Source organism: Salvelinus alpinus, chromosome 4 (assembly GCF_045679555.1).
Source record: "Salvelinus alpinus chromosome 4, SLU_Salpinus.1, whole genome shotgun sequence".
Classification (NCBI taxonomy): Eukaryota; Metazoa; Chordata; class Actinopteri; order Salmoniformes; family Salmonidae; genus Salvelinus; species Salvelinus alpinus.
The window spans coordinates 17,038,041-17,058,892 of record NC_092089.1 but is presented as its reverse complement, the minus strand read 5'-3'; the positions used below and the strand labels follow the sequence as shown (position 1 = coordinate 17,058,892).

At 45.9% G+C, this 20,852-nt stretch overlaps 1 protein-coding gene across 8 annotated transcripts in view; it reads left to right on the top strand.

Annotated features, from left to right (window-relative positions):
* LOC139572900 (protein MTSS 1-like) overlaps positions 1-20,852 on the top strand; it is a 146,032-nt gene that overhangs the window by 10,334 nt on the left and 114,846 nt on the right. For all 8 annotated transcript variants that reach the window (XM_071395752.1, XM_071395749.1, XM_071395751.1 and 5 more), the window contains exon 3: positions 2,420-2,493. In XM_071395752.1, the coding sequence (XP_071251853.1) occupies positions 2,420-2,493 (74 nt within the window). The remainder of the gene's footprint in view (positions 1-2,419; positions 2,494-20,852) is intronic.

Sequence of the window (20,852 nt, the reverse complement as noted above, 5' to 3'; positions counted from 1 at the left end):
AGGTACAAAAGTATCTATATCCACAGTAAAACGAGTCCTATATCGACATAACCTGAAAGGCCGCTCAGCAAGGAAGAAACCACTGCTCCAAAACCACCATAAAAAAGCCAGACTACGGTTTGCAACTGCACATGGGGACAAAGATCATACTTTTTGGAGAAATGTCCTCTGGTCTGATGAAACAAAAATAGAACTGTTTGGCCATAATGACCATCGTTTTGTTTGGAGGAAAAAGGGGGAATCTTGCAAGCTGAAGAACACCATCCCAACCGTGAAGCACGGGGGTGGCAGCATCATGTTGTGGGGGTGCTTTGCTGCAGGATGGACTGGTGCACTTCACAAAATAGATGACATCATGAGGATGGGAAATTATGTGGATATATTGAAGCGACATCTCAAGACATCAGTCAGGAAGTAAAAGCTTGGTCGCAAATGGGTCTTCCAAATGGACAATGACCCAAAGCATACTTCCAAAGTTGTGGCAAAATGACTTAAGGACAACAAAGTCAAGGTATTGGAGTGGCCATCACAAAGCCCTAACGTCAATCCCATAGATAATTTGTGGGCAGAACTGAAAAAGCGTGTACGAGCAAGGAGGCCTACAAACCTGACTCAGTTACACCAGCTCTGTCAGGAGGAATGGGCCAAAATTCACCCAACGTATTGTGGGAAGCTTGTGGAAGGCTACCCGAAACATTTCACCCAAGTTTAACAATTTAAAGGCAATGCTACCAAATCCTAATTGAGTGCATGTAAACTTCTGTCCCACTGGGAATGTGATGAAAGAAATAAAAGCTGAAATAAATCATTCTCTCTACTATTATTCTGACATTTCACATTCCTAAATATAGTCATTTACTCGGATTAAATGTCGGGAATTGTGAAAAACTGAGTTTAAATGTATTTGGCTAAGGTGTATGTAAACTTCCGTCTTCAACTGTAGGAAAGCGGGTGTCGTTTGGGCCGTACGTTCTGGAACAGGACCGTCAATATGGCCACTTCTCCATGGCCTCTGTGTGCTCTGTAGTGTAGACTAGGTTGTCCAACCACACTGATCTAGTGTGGGGCCCTGGTCAAAACAAGTGGACTATGTATGGGATAGGTTGTCATTTGGGACACAGTTGTACTTGAACGTATGTTTTATGACGATGCAAAGCTGCGTAAGCCCTCGGCACGCTGACACGCTGAAACGATGTTTTCAGATCTACGTCACCTACTGTCACTATGACTACAGGCGTTGTTCTCAGTGTTCCAGAGGTGTGTTCCGTGTTCCGTGTGTTTGGATAGGACACCGTTTCTGGTTTGGCTTGCGTCACATAGCCTGGAGACTGATAGTACTCCCATCCCATGTAGATGTAATCCAAGACCAGTCAACAATCGTTTGTGTGTGTGTGTGTGTGTGTGTGTGTGTGTGTGTGTTTGCGTCACATAGCCTGGAGACTGATAGTACTCCCATCCCATGTAGATGTAATCCAAGACCAGTCAACAATCGTTTGTGTGTGTGTGTGTGTGTGTGTGTGTGTGTGTGTGTTTGCGTCACATAGCCTGGAGACTGATAGTACTCCCATCCCATGTAGATGTAATCCAAGACCAGTCAACAATCGTGTGTGTGTGTGTGTGTGTGTGTGTGTGTGTGTGTGTGTGTGTGTGTGTGTGTGTGTGTGTGTGTGTGTGTGTGTGTGTGTGTGTGTGTGTGTGTGTGTGTGTGTGTGTGTGTGTGTGTGTGTGTGTGTGTGTCACAGAGAAACTACTGCTGATATCCAACACGACTAGTTAACAGCCCTGCCTACGTCTGACTAGCCCCGACCCTGAGATCTTAATCACGTGACGTACCTCAGAAGTCAAAGCACAGGGACTCTGATGCGATACCGAGATTTCAGACGGCTCCTTTCCACACACTGCAGCCAGACAAGACATTCCAAACATTTCAACAGCCTAGCCGTTCAGACTTATAGTTCTACTATGATGAAAAGCGGAAGGCTGTAGGCCCTATCTCTGTTATCGCGGTCATTAAAGGCCATTAACAGAGATGTTAAAGCGAGGCCCGTGACCAGACAGACAGAGAGGACCCACATTCTTATTATCTTGTTGTGAACGAACATCAGCTAACAGTACAGGCCTAACAACGCTGTAATAACTAGCAACCCCTGGCCTTTTCCCTTGAAACAACAGTAGATCTCAGATAGAGATAGCTAACGGCTTCAACCAGGCCCAACAGTATTTGCGTCCCAAATGGCACCCTATTCCCTAAAGTGCACTACATTTGTATCGTACTGCACCATAGGGAATAAGGGGTGTCGTTTGGGACGCTGCCCATGGCTAATCATGTGCCCGGTCGCTACATGTGTGTTCACTTCAGTTAAGGGTAGTTTAAATGAGGGCCAAAGCGTGACCAGCTGGATTCTGCTTCTGTTTCCAGGGCGACCGTGGTTGCAGCTGCAGCGTTCCTGGATGCCTTTCAGAAAGTGGCTGACCTGGCCACCAACACACGAGGTAGGACCATGTACCCGTCCTGGGGTGAGGGGATGGGGGGGGGGGGGGGGGGAGTGGCTGACCTGGCCACCACCACACGAGGTAGGACCATGTACCCGTCCTGGGGTGAGGGGATGGGGGGGGGGGGGGGGGGAGTGGCTGACCTGGCCACCAACACACGAGGTAGGACCATGTACCCGTCCTGGGGTGAGGGGATGGGGGGGGGAGTGGCTGACCTGGCCACCAACACACGAGGTAGGACCATGTACCCGTCCTGGGGTGAGGGGATGGGGGGGGGGAGTGGCTGACCTGGCCACCAACACACGAGGTAGGACCATGTACCCGTCCTGGGGTGAGGGGATGGGGGGGAGAGGGGGGGAGTGGCTGACCTGGCCACCAACACATGAGGTAGGACCATGTACCCGTCCTGGGGTGAGGGGATGGGGGGTGGGGGGGAGAGGGGAGCCTGTGGGGGTATGAGGTGCAGGAGATCTTCAACATAGGCACTCATACAGCCCCATAGACAATGGGAGCAGAAGAATTAGGAAGTCTGTTCTACTGTTCTGTTGTCCTGTTGTTCTGAACGTCCTGGGATGGAATCCTGTGTGAAGTTGAACATCCTGGCCAAGGTGGATTTACTAGGTTATAGTTAGCCCACTACAACATGGTAATTACTAGACTATAGTTAGCCCACTACAACATGGTAATTATTAGACTATAGTTAGCCCACTACAACATGTGGTAATTAGTAGACTATAGTTAGCCCACTACAACATGTGGTAATTAGTAGACTATAGTTAGCCCACTACAACATGTGGTAATTATTAGACTATAGTTAGCCCACTACAACATGTGGTAATTAGTAGACTATAGTTAGCCCACTACAACATGTGGTCATTATTAGACTATAGTTAGCCCACTACAACATGTGGTCATTATTAGACTATAGTTAGCCCACTACAACATGTGGTAATTAGTAGACTATAGTTAGCCCACTACAACATGTGGTAATTATTAGACTATAGTTAGCCCACTACAACATGTGGTAATTATTAGACTATAGTTAGCCCACTACAACATGTGGTAATTAGTAGACTATAGTTAGCCCACTACAACATGTGGTAATTAGTAGACTATAGTTAGCCCACTACAACATGTGGTAATTATTAGACTATAGTTAGCCCACTACAACATGTGGTAATTATTAGACTATAGTTAGCCCACTACAACATGTGGTAATTATTAGACTATAGTTAGCCCACTACAACATGTGGTAATTATTAGACTATAGTTAGCCCACTACAACATGTGGTAATTATTAGACTGTAGTTAGCCCACTACAACATGTGGTAATTATTAAACTATAGTTAGCCCACTACAACATGTGGTAATTATTAGACTATAGTTAGCCCACAACAACATGTGGTAATTATTAAACTATAGTTAGCCCACTACAACATGTGGTAATTATTAGACTATAGTTAGCCCACTACAACATGTGGTAATTAGTAGACTATAGTTAGCCCACTACAACATGTGGTAATTATTAGACTATAGTTAGCCCACTACAACATGTGGTAATTATTAAACTATAGTTAGCCCACTACAACATGTGGTAATTATTAGACTATAGTTAGCCCACTACAACGTGGTAATTATTAGACTATAGTTAGCCCACTACAACATGTGGTAATTATTAGACTATAGTTAGCCCACTACAACATGTGGTAATTAGTAGACTATAGTTAGCCCACTAGTTGGCTGTGGAATGTTTCAGGTCCTCGTAGTAGAGATGATAGGAAGACTAGTGTTAACCTATCAGCAGCCTACCATACAGTGATTCTTGGCTCCTTGCAGTACTCTGGCTAATGGTTTCTTGAGCAGCCTGCTTGAATTATTTGGACCCAGGTCTGTCTGCTGGTGCAGTGGCGGCCATGTTGTTTTAAGGGGTTGAGCAGGGGTGGGGAATATGAAGGGATCAGGTGGTTGATCCTGTGGGTAGTAAATCCCTCAGGCTGCTGTTTGAAGCCGTGACACCGCCCTCTCTCTGCCCACACGGCCCTCTCCACCCTACACACACACACACACACACACCACATCTGGCATCAGTAGGCTACACTTCCTCATACAGGGAGCTAGTGATGGGGGGGTGAAATCGATACAGCTACAAATCGAGATATACATTTTTACGATACATCGTATCGTTTTGATAATATCACACTATTATTTTTGTGCTAGTTGTCTGTCCCTGCACCAAAACTCCAGTATTTATCCTTCATAGCTAGTTGTCTGTAGCTGCACCAAAACTACAGTATTTATCCTTCATAGCTAGTTGTCTGTCCCTGCACCAAAACTCCAGTATTTATCCTTCATAGCTAGTTGTCTGTAGCTGCACCAAAACTACAGTATTTATCCTTCATAGCTAGTTGTCTGTAGCTGCACCAAAACTACAGTATTTATCCTTCATAGCTAGTTGTCTGTAGCTGCACCAAAACTACAGTATTTATCCTTCATAGCTAGTTGTCTGTAGCTGCACCAAAACTACAGTATTTATCCTTCAGAGCTAGTTGTCTGTAGCTGCACCAAAACTCCAGTATTTATCCTTCATAGCTAGTTGTCTGTAGCTGCACCAAAACTCCAGTATTTATCCTTCATAGCTAGTTGTCTGTAGCTGCACCAAAACCCCAGTATTTATCCTTCATAGCTAGTTGTCTGTAGCTGCACCAAAACTCCAGTATTTATCCTTCATAGCTAGTTGTCTGTAGCTGCACCAAAACTCCAGTATTTATCCTTCATAGCTAGTTGTCTGTAGCTGCACCAAAACTCCAGTATTTATCCTTCATAGCTAGTTCTCCATCTTCTTTTTAAACAGGGAGACTATTTGTTTTCAGCACAGTTATTTCTATGCTGGATGTAGAAAGAGCTGCTGGCTGTATAAAGAGCTGCTGGCTGTATAAAGAGCTGCTGGCTGTATAAAGAGCTGCTGGCTGTATAAAGAGCTGTTGGCTGTATAAAGAGCTGCTGGCTGTATAAAGAGCTGCTGACTGTATAAAGAGCTGCTGGCTGTATAAAGAGCTGTTGGCTGTATAAAGAGCTGCTGACTGTATAAAGAGCTGCTGACTGTATAAAGAGCTGCTGGCTGTATAAAGAGCTGCTGGCTGTATAAAGAGCTGCTGACTGTATAAAGAGCTGCTGGCTGTATAAAGAGCTGCTGGCTGTATAAAGAGCTGCTGGCTGTATAAAGAGCTGCTGACTGTATAACGAGCTGCTGGCTGTATAAAGAGCTGCTGGCTGTATAAAGAGCTGCTGGCTGTATAAAGAGCTGATGGCTGTATAAAGAGCTGCTGACTGTATAAAGAGCTGCTGGCTGTATAAAGAGCTGCTGGCTGTATAAAGAGCTGCTGGCTGTATAAAGAGCTGCTGACTGTATAAAGAGCTGCTGGCTGTATAAAGAGCTGCTGGCTGTATAAAGAGCTGCTGGATGTATAAAGAGCTGCTGGCTGCATAAAGAGCTGCTGACTGTATAAAGAGCTGCTGACTGTATAAAGAGCTGCTGACTGTATAAAGAGGTGCTGGCTGTAGAAAATCCATTCTCATCCTGGCAGGCTGACACTTCCAGCTGTACACAGGGCTATTAATAGGAGCTCAGCGACACACACATTCATCAGGCACCGCAGAAACAGACACATACACACACACACACACACACACACACACAGTCTTTTCCTGTAGCCACTCCGGCTGGTTTAAGGACAGAAGCAGTACTAGAGTTTTATGATGACTGATGATGCAGGAGTATCAGAGCAGAGTAGCCCCAGTCAGAGAGGTAACACTAGGCTATAGTAGTAGAGTCAGAGAGGTAACACTAGGCTATAGTAGTAGAGTCAGAGAGGTAACACTAGGCTATAGTAGTAGAGTCAGAGAGGTAACACTAGGTTATAGTAGTAGAGTCAGAGAGGTAACACTAGGCTATAGTAGTAGAGTCAGAGAGGTAACACTAGGCTATAGTAGTAGAGTCAGAGAGGTAACACTAGGCTATAGTAGTAGAGTCAGAGAGGTAACACTAGGCTATAGTAGTAGAGTCAGAGAGGTAACACTAGGCTATAGTAGTAGAGTCAGAGAGGTAACACTAGGTTATAGTAGTAGAGTCAGAGAGGTAACACTAGGTTATAGTAGTAGAGTCAGAGAGGTAACACTAGGCTATAGTAGTAGAGTCAGAGAGGTTACACTAGGCTATAGTAGTAGAGTCAGAGAGGTTACACTAGGCTATAGTAGTAGAGTCAGAGAGGTAACACTAGGCTATAGTAGTAGAGTCAGAGAGGTAACACTAGGCTATAGTAGTAGAGTCAGAGAGGTAACACTAGGCTATAGTAGTAGAGTCAGAGAGGTAACACTAGGCTATAGTAGTAGAGTCAGAGAGGTTACACTAGGCTATAGTAGTAGAGTCAGAGAGGTTACACTAGGCTATAGTAGTAGAGTCAGAGAGGTAACACTAGGCTATAGTAGTAGAGTCAGAGAGGTAACACTAGGCTATAGTAGTAGAGTCAGAGAAGAAACCTGGTGTTCATTCTTTAAGCTTGGTATAGTACGAGCTGTCTCCATGGCAACTAGCAGTATTTAGGAAGGCAAGGCCTTCCAGGTCTGAGTAGTAGGACATAGACTGTGTGTCCTGTATAACCCCAGTGTAGTTTATCCGTATAAACTCATATAAATATATAGTGTTTAATATGAAATGAGGTTAGATATAGGGTATGTAGGCCTACACCTGTTATCATCTTATCTGGAGAGGTTTAAACTACGGGAAGTAAGGCTATATTGAAAAAAGACATTGTAGTCACCAATAGCGGATCGTTGTCAACATTTTTATTTCCCCAAAAACATAAAGTCGACACAGCTTTCCGACTCAGAGCCTCCTTAAGTAATAAGATTGTCAATTAAACAATCCTCGCAAAGAACAACCGTTTGCATTCAAGTATTACTGTGTTTAATCTGCCAAGGTTTATTGTAGTCACCTTTCATGGACAGAAAGGTAGAGTAACAATCTGGCTTTGCTTGGATCAGTCAGAGGGTTTAACTGAGGACAGGTGTTGTTCTGTTGTGTTCTGTTATCTTCTGTTGTGTTCTGTTCTGTTCTGTTGTGTTCTGTTCTCTTCTGTTGTGTTCTGTTCTCTTCTGTTCTGTTCTCTTCTGTTCTGTTCTCTTCTGTTGTGTTCTCTTCTGTTCTGATCTCTTCTGTTCTGATCTCTTCTGTTCTCTTCTATTCTGTTGTGTTCTATTCTGTTCTCTTCTGTTCTGTTGTGTTCTGTTCTCTTCTGTTGTGTTCTCTTCTGTTCTTTTCTGTTCTCTTCTATTCTGTTGTGTTCTCTTCTGTTCTTTTCTGTTCTCTTCTATTCTGTTGTGTTCTATTCTGTTCTCTTCTGTTCTGTTCTCTTCTGTTGTGTTCTCTTCTATTCTGTTGTGTTCTATTCTGTTCTCTTCTGTTCTGTTCTCTTCTGTTCTGTTCTCTTCTGTTCTGTTGTGTTCTGTTCTGTTCTCTTCTGTTCTGTTCTCTTCTGTTGTGTTCTGTTCTCTGTTCTGTTGTGTTCTGTTCTGTTCTCTTCTGTTCTGTTGTGTTGTGTTCTGTTCTGTTCTCTTCTGTTGTGTTCTGTTCTCTTCTGTTCTGTTCTCTTCTGTTCTGTTCTCTTCTGTTGTGTTCTGTTCTGTTCTGTTGTGTTCTGTTGTGTTCTCTTCTGTTCTGTTGTGTTCTGTTCTGTTCTCTTCTGTTGTGTTCTGTTGTGTTCTCTTCTGTTCTGTTCTCTTCTGTTCTGTTCTCTTCTGTTGTGTTCTGTTCTGTTCTCTTCTGTTGTGTTCTCTTCTGTTCTGTTCAGGCTTACATATAAGTACAAGGGGTTGTTTAGTAGTCTGAAAAAGACATTCAAGTGTAGTTAACTTTTCTCTTGACTGGCTCCTCTTTAAAGGGAGTGTTTATCTCTCTTTACCACTGCAAGGGTTTGTGTTGTTTCCCAATGTAATATTCTAGCTTTTACTCCCACCTTTAGGACTCATGATGTTTTCCAAACCCACACTGTTTTCACAGCTTCATAGCATGAGCAAAGATGAGTCACATCCTGTCAACAGAAAGTTGAAACCCTGAGGAGGTGGACTGTCTAATTGAAACCCTGTCACATGGTAGAAGAGGTGGACTGTCTAGTTGAAACCCTGTCACATGGTAGAGGAGGTGGACTGTCTAATTGAAACCCTGTCACATGGTAGAGGAGGTGTACTGTCTAGTTGAAACCCTGTCACATGGTAGAAGAGGTGGACTGTCTAGTTGAAACCCTGTCACATGGTAGAAGAGGTGGACTGTCTAATTGAAACCCTGTCACATGGTAGAGGAGGTGGACTGTCTAGTTGAAACCCTGTCACATGGTAGAGGAGGTGTACTGTCTAGTTGAAACCCTGTCACATGGTAGAAGAGGTGTACTGTCTAGTTGAAACCCTGTCACATGGTAGAGGAGGTGGACTGTCTAGTTGAAACCCTGTCACATGGTAGAAGAGGTGGACTGTCTAGTTGAAACCCTGTCACATGGTAGAGGAGGTGGACTGTCTAGTTGAAACCCTGTCACATGGTAGAAGAGGTGGACTGTCTAGTTGAAACCCTGTCACATGGTAGAGGAGGTGGACTGTCTAGTTGAAACCCTGTCACATGGTAGAGGAGGTGGACTGTCTAGTTGAAACCCTGTCACATGGTAGAGGAGGTGGACTGTCTAGTTGAAACCCTGACACATGGTAGAGGAGGTGGACTGTCTAGTTGAAACCCTGTCACATGGTAGAGGAGGTGGACTGTCTAGTTGAAACCCTGTCACATGGTAGAGGAGGTGGACTGTCTAGTTGAAACCCTGTCACATGGTAGAGGAGGTGGACTGTCTAGTTGAAACCCTGTCACATGGTAGAAGAGGTGGACTGTCTAGTTGAAACCCTGTCACATGGTAGAAGAGGTGGACTGTCTAGTTGAAACCCTGTCACATGGTAGAGGAGGTGGACTGTCTAGTTGAAACCCTGTCACATGGTAGAGGAGGTGGACTGTCTAGTTGAAACCCTGTCACATGGTAGAGGAGGTGGACTGTCTAGTTGAAACCCTGTCACATGGTAGAGGAGGTGTACTGTCTAGTTGAACCCCTGTCACATGGTAGAAGAGGTGGACTGTCTAGTTGAACCCCTGTCACATGGTAGAAGAGGTGGACTGTCTAGTTGAAACCCTGTCACATGGTAGAGGAGGTGGACTGTCTAGTTGAAACCCTGTCACATGGTAGAAGAGGTGGACTGACTAGTTGAAACCCTGTCACATGGTAGAAGAGGTGGACTGTCTAGTTGAAACCCTGTCACATGGTAGAGGAGGTGTACTGTCTAGTTGAAACCCTGTCACATGGTAGAAGAGGTGGACTGACTAGTTGAAACCCTGTCACATGGTAGAAGAGGTGGACTGACTAGTTGAAACCCTGTCACATGGTAGAGGAGGTGGACTGTCTAGTTGAAACCCTGTCACATGGTAGAGGAGGTGGACTGTCTAGTTGAAACCCTGTCACATGGTAGAGGAGGTGTACTGACTAGTTGAAACCCTGTCACATGGTAGAGGAGGTGGACTGTCTAGTTGAAACCCTGTCACATGGTAGAGGAGGTGTACTGACTAGTTGAAACCCTGTCACATGGTAGAGGAGGTGTACTGTCTAGTTGAAACCCTGTCACATGGTAGAGGAGGTGGACTGTCTAGTTGAAACCCTGTCACATGGTAGAGGAGGTGGACTGTCTAGTTGAAACCCTGTCACATGGTAGAGGAGGTGGACTGTCTAGTTGAAACCCTGTCACATGGTAGAGGAGGTGGACTGTCTAGTTGAAACCCTGTCACATGGTAGAGGAGGTGGACTGTCTAGTTGAAACCCTGTCACATGGTAGAGGAGGTGGACTGACTAGTTGAAACCCTGTCACATGGTAGAGAAGGTGGACTGTCTAGTTGAAACCCTGTCACATGGTAGAGGAGGTGGACTGTCTAGTTGAAACCCTGTCACATGGTAGAGGAGGTGGACTGTCTAGTTGAAACCCTGTCACATGGTAGAAGAGGTGGACTGTCTAGTTGAAACCCTGTCACATGGTAGAGGAGGTGGACTGTCTAGTTGAAACCCTGTCACATGGTAGAGGAGGTGGACTGTCTAGTTGAAACCCTGTCACATGGTAGAGGAGGTGGACTGTCTAGTTGAAACCCTGTCACATGGTAGAGGAGGTGGACTGTATGTCGAGTGAGGAAATATGAGGGCTCTGTGAAGGCAGGAGTGAACTCTTCTGTTTGCTTTGGCCGTGTTACCTGCTGTGTGGGAGTCATCAGACACGCGGTGACGTCACAGTGCAGTTTTAGAATGTCAGAATCCTCTGCTCTTTGTGTTTCCTCACCTTCATCCAGTCACTCACCACCTTGATATCCAGCCAAGGGTTTCCACTCTCTCTTCTGTTCTCCAAGTCCATCAGCCTTTTCAACTCTCCCACTTTACCTTAGTTAGAAGACTTCTGGGCTGTTTCCCTTGAATGAGATGGTTTACAATCAATTTGTTAACTGTTAAATTGGATGTTCACAGATGTGATTAAAGGATGACACTTGTTAACACTTACGTTGTGTAAGTGCCACTCAAAAAAGAGTGGCCTACGTTTTACAGGGAAGACATTTGAAAATATACCTTTGTGTAAGATACTTAACTTTTTGTCATTTTTCTAATAACATTATTTAACTTCAGTTGCTTTTGCCTAATACAGTTGCTAAAGCGGTATTTGATTTTCTTGAATAGTTTTAGTATCTATAAAGTACTCTACTGTACTCTATCCCCTTTAGTATCTATACAATACTCTACTGTACTCTATCCCCTTTAGTATCCATAAAGTACTCTACTGTACTATATCCCCTTTAGTATATATAACGTACTCTACTGTACTCTATCCCTTTTAGTATCCATAAAGTACTCTACTGTACTCTATCCCCTTTAGTATCCATAAAGTACTATCCTGTACTCTATCCCCTTTAGTATCTATAAAATACTATACTGTACTCTATCCCCTTTAGTGTATATAACGTACTCTACTGTACTCTATCCCCTTTAGTATCTATAAAGTACTCGACTGTACTCTATCCCCTTTTTAGTATCTATAAAGTACTCTACTGAACTTGATCCCCTTTAGTATCTATAAAGTACTCTATTGAACTCTATCCCCTTTAGTATCCATAAAGTACTCTACTGTACTCTATCCCCTTTAGTATCTATAAAGTACTCTACTGTACTCTATCCCCTTTAGTATCTATAAAGTACTCTACTGAACTTGATCCCCTTTAGTATCTATAAAGTACTCTACTGTACTCTATCCCCTTTAGTATCTATAAAGTACTCTACTGTACTCTATCCCCTTTAGTATCCATAAGGTACTCTACTGTACTCTATCCCCTTTAGTATCTATAAAGTACTCTACTGTACTCTATCCCCTTTAGTATCCATAAAGTACTCTACTGTACTCTATCCCCTTTAGTATCTATAAAGTACTGTACTGAACTCTATCCCCTTTAGTATCTATAAAGTACTCTACTGTACTCTATCCCCTTTTAGTATCTATAAAGTACTCTACTGAACTTGATCCCCTTTCTCGAAGAGAAAACAAACAGAAGCCTCCAGGGAATATGGACAGAGCAGAGAGCACATCTCCTGGAGATCATGGAGAGAGGCATGCTGGAAAATAATCCCTCCTCTCGGTAGGGTTCTGAGGCTGATCCCTCCTCTCATTAGGGTTCTGAGGCTGATCCCTCCTCTCATTGGGGTTCTGAGGCTGATCCCTCCTCTCATTAGGGTTCTGAGAGGCTGATCCCTCCTCTCGGTAGGGTTCTGAGGCTGATCCCTCCTCTCATTAGGGTTCTGAGAGGCTGATGCCTCCTCTTGGTAGGGTTCTGAGAGGCTGATCTCTCCACTCGGTAGGGTTCTGAGAGGCTGATCCCTCCTCTGGGTAGGGTTCTGAGAGGCTGATCCCTCCTCTGGGTAGGGTTCTGAGAGGCTGATCCCTCCTCTGGGTAGGGTTCTGAGAGGCTGATCCCTCCTCTCGGTAGGGTTCTGAGGCTGATCTCTCCCCTGGGTAGGGTTCTGAGAGGCTGATCCCTCCTCTCGGTAGGGTTCTGAGGCTGATCTCTCCCCTGGGTAGGGTTCTGAGAGGCTGATCTCTCCCCTGGGTAGGGTTCTGAGGCTGATCTCTCCTCTCGGTAGGGTTCTGAGAGGCTGATCCCTCCTCTCGGTAGGGTTCTGAGGCTGATCCCTCCTCTTGGTAGGGTTCTGAGAGGCTGATCCCTCCTCTTGGTAGGGTTCTGAGAGGCTGATCCCTCCTCTCGGTAGGATTCTGAGAAGCTGATCCATTTTTCCATGAAGAGATAGAGCTAGCGATTGCTGCTCTCTCAGATCATATTTTCCCTGACTATAGAATGGTTGCCTGTAGGAGGCTCAATAGACTGCAGGCTGTATAAATGGCTGCCTCTGACTGTTTTATGTGTCATTCCATTGTATGTGAATCCAGAGCTTCAGAGCATTGAGGCTACTGTACTGTACTAAACGATAACAGTGAGGCCTTTGTGAGCGTGCCCAGTTCAGTCTATTCACTCCTCCCTTAATGCCAATTGAGGGAGTTCATCTGGCTGTGGTGGCCTGGGCCGGCCCGACTAGCAGGACAGCCTGTCCGGGCCTGGGCCTGGGCCGGCCCGACTAGCAGGACAGCCTGTCCGGGCCTGGGCCGGCCCGACTAGCAGGACAGGGATAAAGTCATGGGCTTTGAAGTGGAGAGAGAGGCAGAGAAAGAGGGAGACAGAGAGATAGGAGACAGAGAGGGAGACATAGAGAGAGAGAGAGGCAGAGAAAGAGGGAGACATAGAGAGAGAGAGGCAGAGAGGGAGACATAGAGAGGGGGTGGGAGAGAAAGAGAGAGAGGGAGGACAGAGCGAGAGAGAGGGGGGGGCAGTAGGGGAGAGGGATGGGGGGGCACTAGGAGGCAGAGTTTAGATGGGCCGAGGCAGCGGCCCGTTAGAACATGCAGCCCTTAATGATGCCATCGGCCCTGGTCCATCCCCTGCCAGCTATCCACCCAGCCAGCCTTCACTAGCACTCTGATCCAGCCAGCTAGCTCTGTAATGTAGTCTGAGGCCAGGGCTCTGGGGATAGAGGAACAAGGCTGAGGCCAGGCCAGGGCTCTGGGGATAGAGGAACGAGGCTGAGGCCAGGCCAGGGCTCTGGGGAGAGAGGAACGAGGCTGAGGCCAGGCCAGGTCTCCGAGGAGAGAGGAACGAGGCCGCTGCAGCATACCACAGCTGCTGCTTACCACACCCTGAAGCCGTGATAGTTTGGCAGCCCTGCCACATCCGTCGAGCGTCAGAGCCGTTGTAGTAGGATTCCATCTTAGTCCTTTATTGACGCTTTCTCTGTTTGATGGCTCGTCAGAGGTCGTAGCGGGATTTCTTAGAGTGTCCGGATTAATATCCCGCTCCTTGAAAGCGGCAGCTCTAGCCTTTAGCTCAGTACGGATGTCGCCTGTAATCCATTGCTTCTGGTTGGGATAGGTACAGACGGTCAATGTGGGGACGACGTTGTCGATGAACTTATTAATGAAGCCGGTATCTGATGTGGTGAACTCCTCAATGTTATCGGATGAGTCCCGGAACATATTCCAGTCTGTGCTAGCGAAACAGTCCTGTAGCTTAGCAGCCGCTTCATCTGACCACTTCTGTATTGGTACTTCCTGTTTTGAGTTTTTGCTTGTAAGCAGGAATCAGGAGGTTAGCGTTCGGGTCAGATTTGCCAAATGGAGGGTGAAGAAGAGCGTTGTCTGCGCCTGTGTGGCGTGAAGGTGAGCTAGAGTTTGGTCGCCTCTAGTTGCACAGGGGAAATTCTGCTAAAAGTGAGGTAAAACGGATTTCATTTTCCTGCATTAAAATCACCTGCCATGAAAAAGAGACACACTCCTCCCCGTCTCGCCTTACTGTCTGGTCTTGACGATGCATATTGTATATCCATGTCCTTGTTAAGGCACAACTCGGAGAAACGTAGGATATTACAGTTTTTCAGGTCTCGTTGACAGAATAATCTGGAACGAAGCTCAACGAAACACAAGGTGGTTCTACATGCTCGCCGGCGTAGTTTAGTCATGACGCTGCCTCGCTTGCCCCGCCTCTTTCGAGTCCCGGGGATCAGGGTCTGGTCCCGCTTCCTCTTTCAAGTCCCGGGGGTCAGGGCCTGGTCCCGCTTCCTCTTTCGAGTCCCGGGGATCAGGGCCTGGTCCAGCTTCCTCTTTCGAGTCCCGGGGATCAGGGCCTGGTCCCGCTTCCTCTTTCGAGTCCCTGGGATCAGGGCCTGGTCCCGCTTCCTATTTCCAGTCCCGGGGATTAGGGCCTGGTCCCGCTTCCTCTTTCGAGTCCCGGGGATCAGAGCCTGGTCCCGCTTCCTCTTTCGAGTCCCGGGGATCAGGGCCTGGTCCAGGGATCAGGGCCTGGTCCCGCTTTCTCTTTCGAGTCCCGGGGATCAGGGCCTGGTCCAGGGATCAGAGCCTGGTCCCGCTTCCTCTTTCGAGTCCCAGGGATCAGGGCCTGGTCCCGCTTCCTCTTTCCAGTCCCGGGGATTAGGGCCTGGTCCCGCTTCCTCTTTCGAGTCCCAGGGATCAGGGCCTGGTCCCGCTTTCTCTTTCGAGTCCCGGGGATCAGGGCCTGGTCCAGGGATCAGGGCCTGGTCCCGCTTTCTCTTTCGAGTCCCAGGGATCAGGGCATGGTCCTGCTTCCTCTTTCGAGTCCAGGGATCAGGGCCTGGTCCAGGGGGAAGCAGAATGTCCTGAGCTGCCGACTCGTTGAAGTAGAAGTCTTCATCCAGATGGTTAGTGATGACTGTTCTGATGTCCAGGAGATGTTTTCAGTCAGAGCAAATGATGCCTGAGACATTATGTACAAACATCTGCTGCTGACAATGAAACACAGCAGAACACTACGATTTACTGTCATAATGTCTCTTGACAAGTCCTCCCACCCATTCAATTTAGTTCAATTCCCTTTATTAGCCTGTAATTTCACAGATTATTTTAATTAGTTCAGTTCAATTCACTTTATTAGCCTGTAATTTGATAGATTATCTTAAGTAGTTCAGTTCAATTCGCTTTATTAGCCTGTAATTTGATAGATTATCTTAATTAGTTCAGTTCCCTTTATTATCTTTCTAATCCTTAATGTTGTTGTCGTGAAATACTCCCCTCCCCTGTGTGTTGGTTGACAAGGGGCCATGCAGAGCCCGAGACAGATAACCATGTTGTACTGTGTGTTGGTTGACAAGGGGCCATGCAGAGCCCGACACAGATAACCATGTTGTACTGTGTGTTGGTTGACAAGGGGCCATGCAGAGCCCGACACAGATAACCATGTTATACTGTGTGTTGGTTGACAAGGGGCCATGCAGAGCCCGAGACAGATAACCATGTTGTACTGTGTGTTGGTTGACAAGGGGCCATGCAGAGCCCGAGACAGATAACCATGTTGTACTGTGTGTTGGTTGACAAGGGGCCATGCAGAGCCCGACACAGATAACCATGTTGTACTGTGTGTTGGTTGACAAGGGGCCATGCAGAGCCCGACACAGATAACCATGTTGTACTGTGTGTTGGTTGACAAGGGGCCATGCAGAGCCCGAGACAGATAACCATGTTGGACTGTGTGTTGGTTGACAAGGGGCCATGCAGAGCCCGACACAGATAACCATGTTGTACTGTGTGTTGGTTGACAAGGGGCCATGCAGAGCCCGACACAGATAACCATGTTGTACTGTGTGTTGGTTGACAAGGGGCCATGCAGAGCCCGACACAGATAACCATGTTATACTGTGTGTTGGTTGACAAGGGGCCATGCAGAGCCCGAGACAGATAACCATGTTGTACTGTGTGTTGGTTGACAAGGGGCCATGCAGAGCCCGAGACAGATAACCATGTTGTACTGTGTGTTGGTTGACAAGGGGCCATGCAGAGCCCGAGACAGATAACCATGTTGTACTGTGTGTTGGTTGACAAGGGGCCATGCAGAGCCCGAGACAGATACCTGTGAGATTATCAGGGTGCCTCTGTCAGCACTCAGTAGCTCTGTATGAGTCTGGACACGTCTGTCTCTCTCAGACCTGCCTGCTGCTGTTACATATCTCACTGGCTGGTTGACTGGCTCCATGTCTGGATGGTTGGTTGACTGGTTGGATGGATGGCTGGTTGACTGGTTGGATGGATGGATGGATGGCTGACTGGTTGGATGGATGGATGGATGGCTGACTGGTTGGATGGGTGGCTGGTTGACTGGTTTACTGGTTGGATGGATGGACAGATGGATGGATGGCTGATTGGTTGGATGGATGGCTGGTTGACTGGTAGGATGGATGGATGGCTGACTGGTTGAATGGATGGATGGATGGCTGCCTGGCTGGATGGATGGCTGACTGGTTTACTGGTTGGATGGATGGCTGGCTGCTGGACTGTTAAGATAGATGGCTAGCTAAGTGACGGGCTGGCTGGCTGGCTGACTGGCTGGTTGGATGGCTGGTTAGCTAAGTGACTGGCTGACTGGCTGGTTGGATGACTGGCTAGCTAAGTGACTGGCTGGCTGGCTGGCTGGTTGGATGACTGGCTAGCTAAGTGATTGGCTGGCTGGCTGGCTGGTTGGATGACTGGCTAGCTAAGTGACTGGCTGGCTGGCCGACTGGCCGACTGGCTGACTGGAGTAACCTGCATCTTTCCACCCCGTCTCTGAAAATGATCCAACAGTATTTGTGAATCTGCTGATAGGGAGGTTATTGTGTTTTATAACGTGATTCAGCTGCTCCTCCCCTCTCACCTCAGATGTATTTAACCTACTACACTCTCTTTGCTTTGCATAGCTATTTGCCTTTTCACTTTATCTTTGTAACTGAAATACATTGCAATGTAAATTCCAGTCTTCAGTTTACGATCGCAGATACTGGCCTAGCTAACGTGAAATGTGTTTCATCTCGTGTTAAAGGCCCAGTGCAGTCAAACACGTGATTTTTCCTGTGTTTTATATATATTTACACACTATGGGAGAGGCAGGTAGCCTAGTGGTTAGAGGGGGGAGGCAGGTAGCCTAGTGGTTAGAACGTTGGGCCAGTAACCAAAAGGTTGCTAGATCGAATCCCCGAGCTGACAAGGTAAAAATCTGTCGTTCTGCCCCTGAACAAGGCAGTTAACCCACTGTTCCTAGGCCATCATTGTAAATAAGAATTTGTTCTTAACTGACTTGCCAAGTTAAATAAAGGTAAAATACAATAAAATAAAAACATTCAGTTGAGATGAGTCTGAGTGACTGATGGAGGAAGAATGATTCAGGGAGAGAGGAGGAGGAGGACTGTACTGGTCTGAAGTATCAAGTGACATGCTTACTGTAAACAAGATTAGACAGCCTGAACGGAGCCTCTGTCTTGCCATTGCACTAATTCACTTCAACTGTTATTAGCAACTCATAACACAGGAGACGAAATCTGAACTGCAAGACAAAAATAAAACACCAGCGATTGACTGTGTTGTTATCTACTGAAATGTGTTTTTGTTTGACAAATCTGTTGCCTTTTCACCAAAGAAATACAGTATATTTTATTGGGAATTTCAAAGGGAGAAAGATCTGAAGTTTAAAGAGAAGTTTATGAATGGCAATAAGCGTTTATCGTGACCTTCAGTTTCAGTTGGGACGAACACCAGCCACTGTTGTGTAACTTCGGTACACATGTTTTTGGCTCCGTTAAACAGTTTGTACAAACATTCAAGTCTGACCAGAGATCACATAGGGGTGTCGTACCTGTTGCCAAATAATGAATTGAACATATATTGTTTAGAATGTGAGAGTAGGGTGATTCCCCTAGTGGGTCTGGACATAGCAGGTTAGGAGCATTAGCATAGCAGGTTAGGAGCATTAGCATAGCAGGTTAGGAGCATTAACATAGCAGGTTAGGAGCATTAACATAGCAGGTTAGGAGCATTAACATAGCAGGTTAGGAGCATTAACATAGCAGGTTAGGAGCATTGACATAGCAGGTTAGGAGCATTAACATAGCAGGTTAGGAGCATTAACATAGCAGGTTAGGAGCATTAACATAGCAGGTTAGGAGCATTAACATAGCAGGTTAGGAGCATTAACATAGCAGGTTAGGAGCATTAACATAGCAGGTTAGGAGCATTAGCATAGCAGGTTAGGAGCATTAGCATAGCAGGTTAGGAGCATTAACATAGCAGGTTAGGAGCATTAACATAGCAGGTTAGGAGCATTGACATAGCAGGTTAGGAGCATTAACATAGCAGGTTAGGAGCATTAACATAGCAGGTTAGGAGCATTAACATAGCAGGTTAGGAGCATTAACATAGCAGGTTAGGAGCATTAACATAGCAGGTTAGGAGCATTAACATAGCAGGTTAGGAGCATTAACATAGCAGGTTAGGAGCATTAACATAGCAGGTTAGGAGCATTAACATAGCAGGTTAGGAGCATTAACATAGCAGGTTAGGAGCATTAACATAGCAGGTTAGGAGCATTAACATAGCAGGTTAGGAGCATTAACATAGCAGGTTAGGAGCATTAACATAGCAGGTTAGGAGCATTAACATAGCAGGTTAGGAGCATTAACATAGCAGGTTAGGAGCATTAACATAGCAGGTTAGGAGCATTGACATAGCAGGTTAGGAGCATTAACATAGCAGGTTAGGAGCATTAACATAGCAGGTTAGGAGCATTAACATAGCAGGTTAGGAGCATTGACATAGCAGGTTAGGAGCATTAACATAGCAGGTTAGGAGCATTAACATAGCAGGTTAGGGGCATTAACATAGCAGGTTAGGAGCATTAACATAGCAGGTTAGGAGCATTAACATAGCAGGTTAGGAGCATTAACATAGCAGGTTAGGAGCATTGACATAGCAGGTTAGGAGCATTAACATAGCAGGTTAGGAGCATTAACATAGCAGGTTAGGAGCATTAACATAGCAGGTTAGGAGCATTAACATAGCAGGTTAGGAGCATTAACATAGCAAGCTAGGAGCATTAACATAGCAGGTTAGGAGCATTAACATAGCAGGTTAGGAGCATTAACATAGCAGGTTAGGAGCATTAACATAGCAGGTTAGGAGCATTAACATAGCAGGTTAGGAGCATTAACATAGCAGGTTAGGAGCATTGACATAGCAGGTTAGGAGCATTAACATAGCAGGCTAGGAGCATTAACATAGCAGGTTAGGAGCATTAACATAGCAGGTTAGGAGCATTAACATAGCAGGTTAGGAGCATTAACATAGCAGGTTAGGAGCATTAACATAGCAGGCTAGGAGCATTAACATAGCAGGTTAGGAGCATTAACATAGCAGGTTAGGAGCATTAACATAGCAGGTTAGGAGCATTAACATAGCAGGTTAGGAGCATTAACATAGCAGGTTAGGAGCATTAACATAGCAGGTTAGGAGCATTAACATAGCAGGTTAGGAGCATTAACATAGCAGGTTAGGAGCATTAACATAGCAGGTTAGGAGCATTGACATAGCAGGTTAGGAGCATTGACATAGCAGGTTAAGAGCATTGACATAGCAGGTTAGGAGCATTGACATAGCAGGTTAGGAGCATTGACATAGCAGGTTAGGAGCATTAACATAGCAGGTTAGGAGCATTAACATAGCAGGTTAGGAGCATTAACATAGCAGGTTAGGAGCATTGACATAGCAGGTTAGGAGCATTAACATAGCAGGTTAGGAGCATTAGCATAGCAGGTTAGGAGCATTAACATAGCAGGTTAGGAGCATTAACATAGCAGGTTAGGAGCATTAACATAGCAGGTTAGGAGCATTAACATAGCAGGTTAGGAGCATTAACATAGCAGGTTAGGAGCATTGACATAGCAGGTTAGGAGCATTAACATAGCAGGTTAGGAGCATTAACATAGCAGGTTAGGAGCATTAACATAGCAGGTTAGGAGCATTGACATAGCAGGTTAGGAGCATTAACATAGCAGGTTAGGAGCATTAGCATAGCAGGTTAGGAGCATTAACATAGCAGGTTAGGAGCATTAACATAGCAGGTTAGGAGCATTAACATAGCAGGTTAGGAGCATTGACATAGCAGGTTAGGAGCATTGACATAGCAGGTTAGGAGCATTGACGTAGCAGGTTAGGAGCATTAACGTAGCAGGTTAGGAGCATTGACATAGCAGGTTAGGAGCATTGACATAGCAGGTTAGGAGCATTGACATAGCAGGTTAAGAGCATTGACATAGCAGGTTAGGAGCATTGACATAGCAGGTTAGGAGCATTGACATAGCAGGTTAGGAGCATTG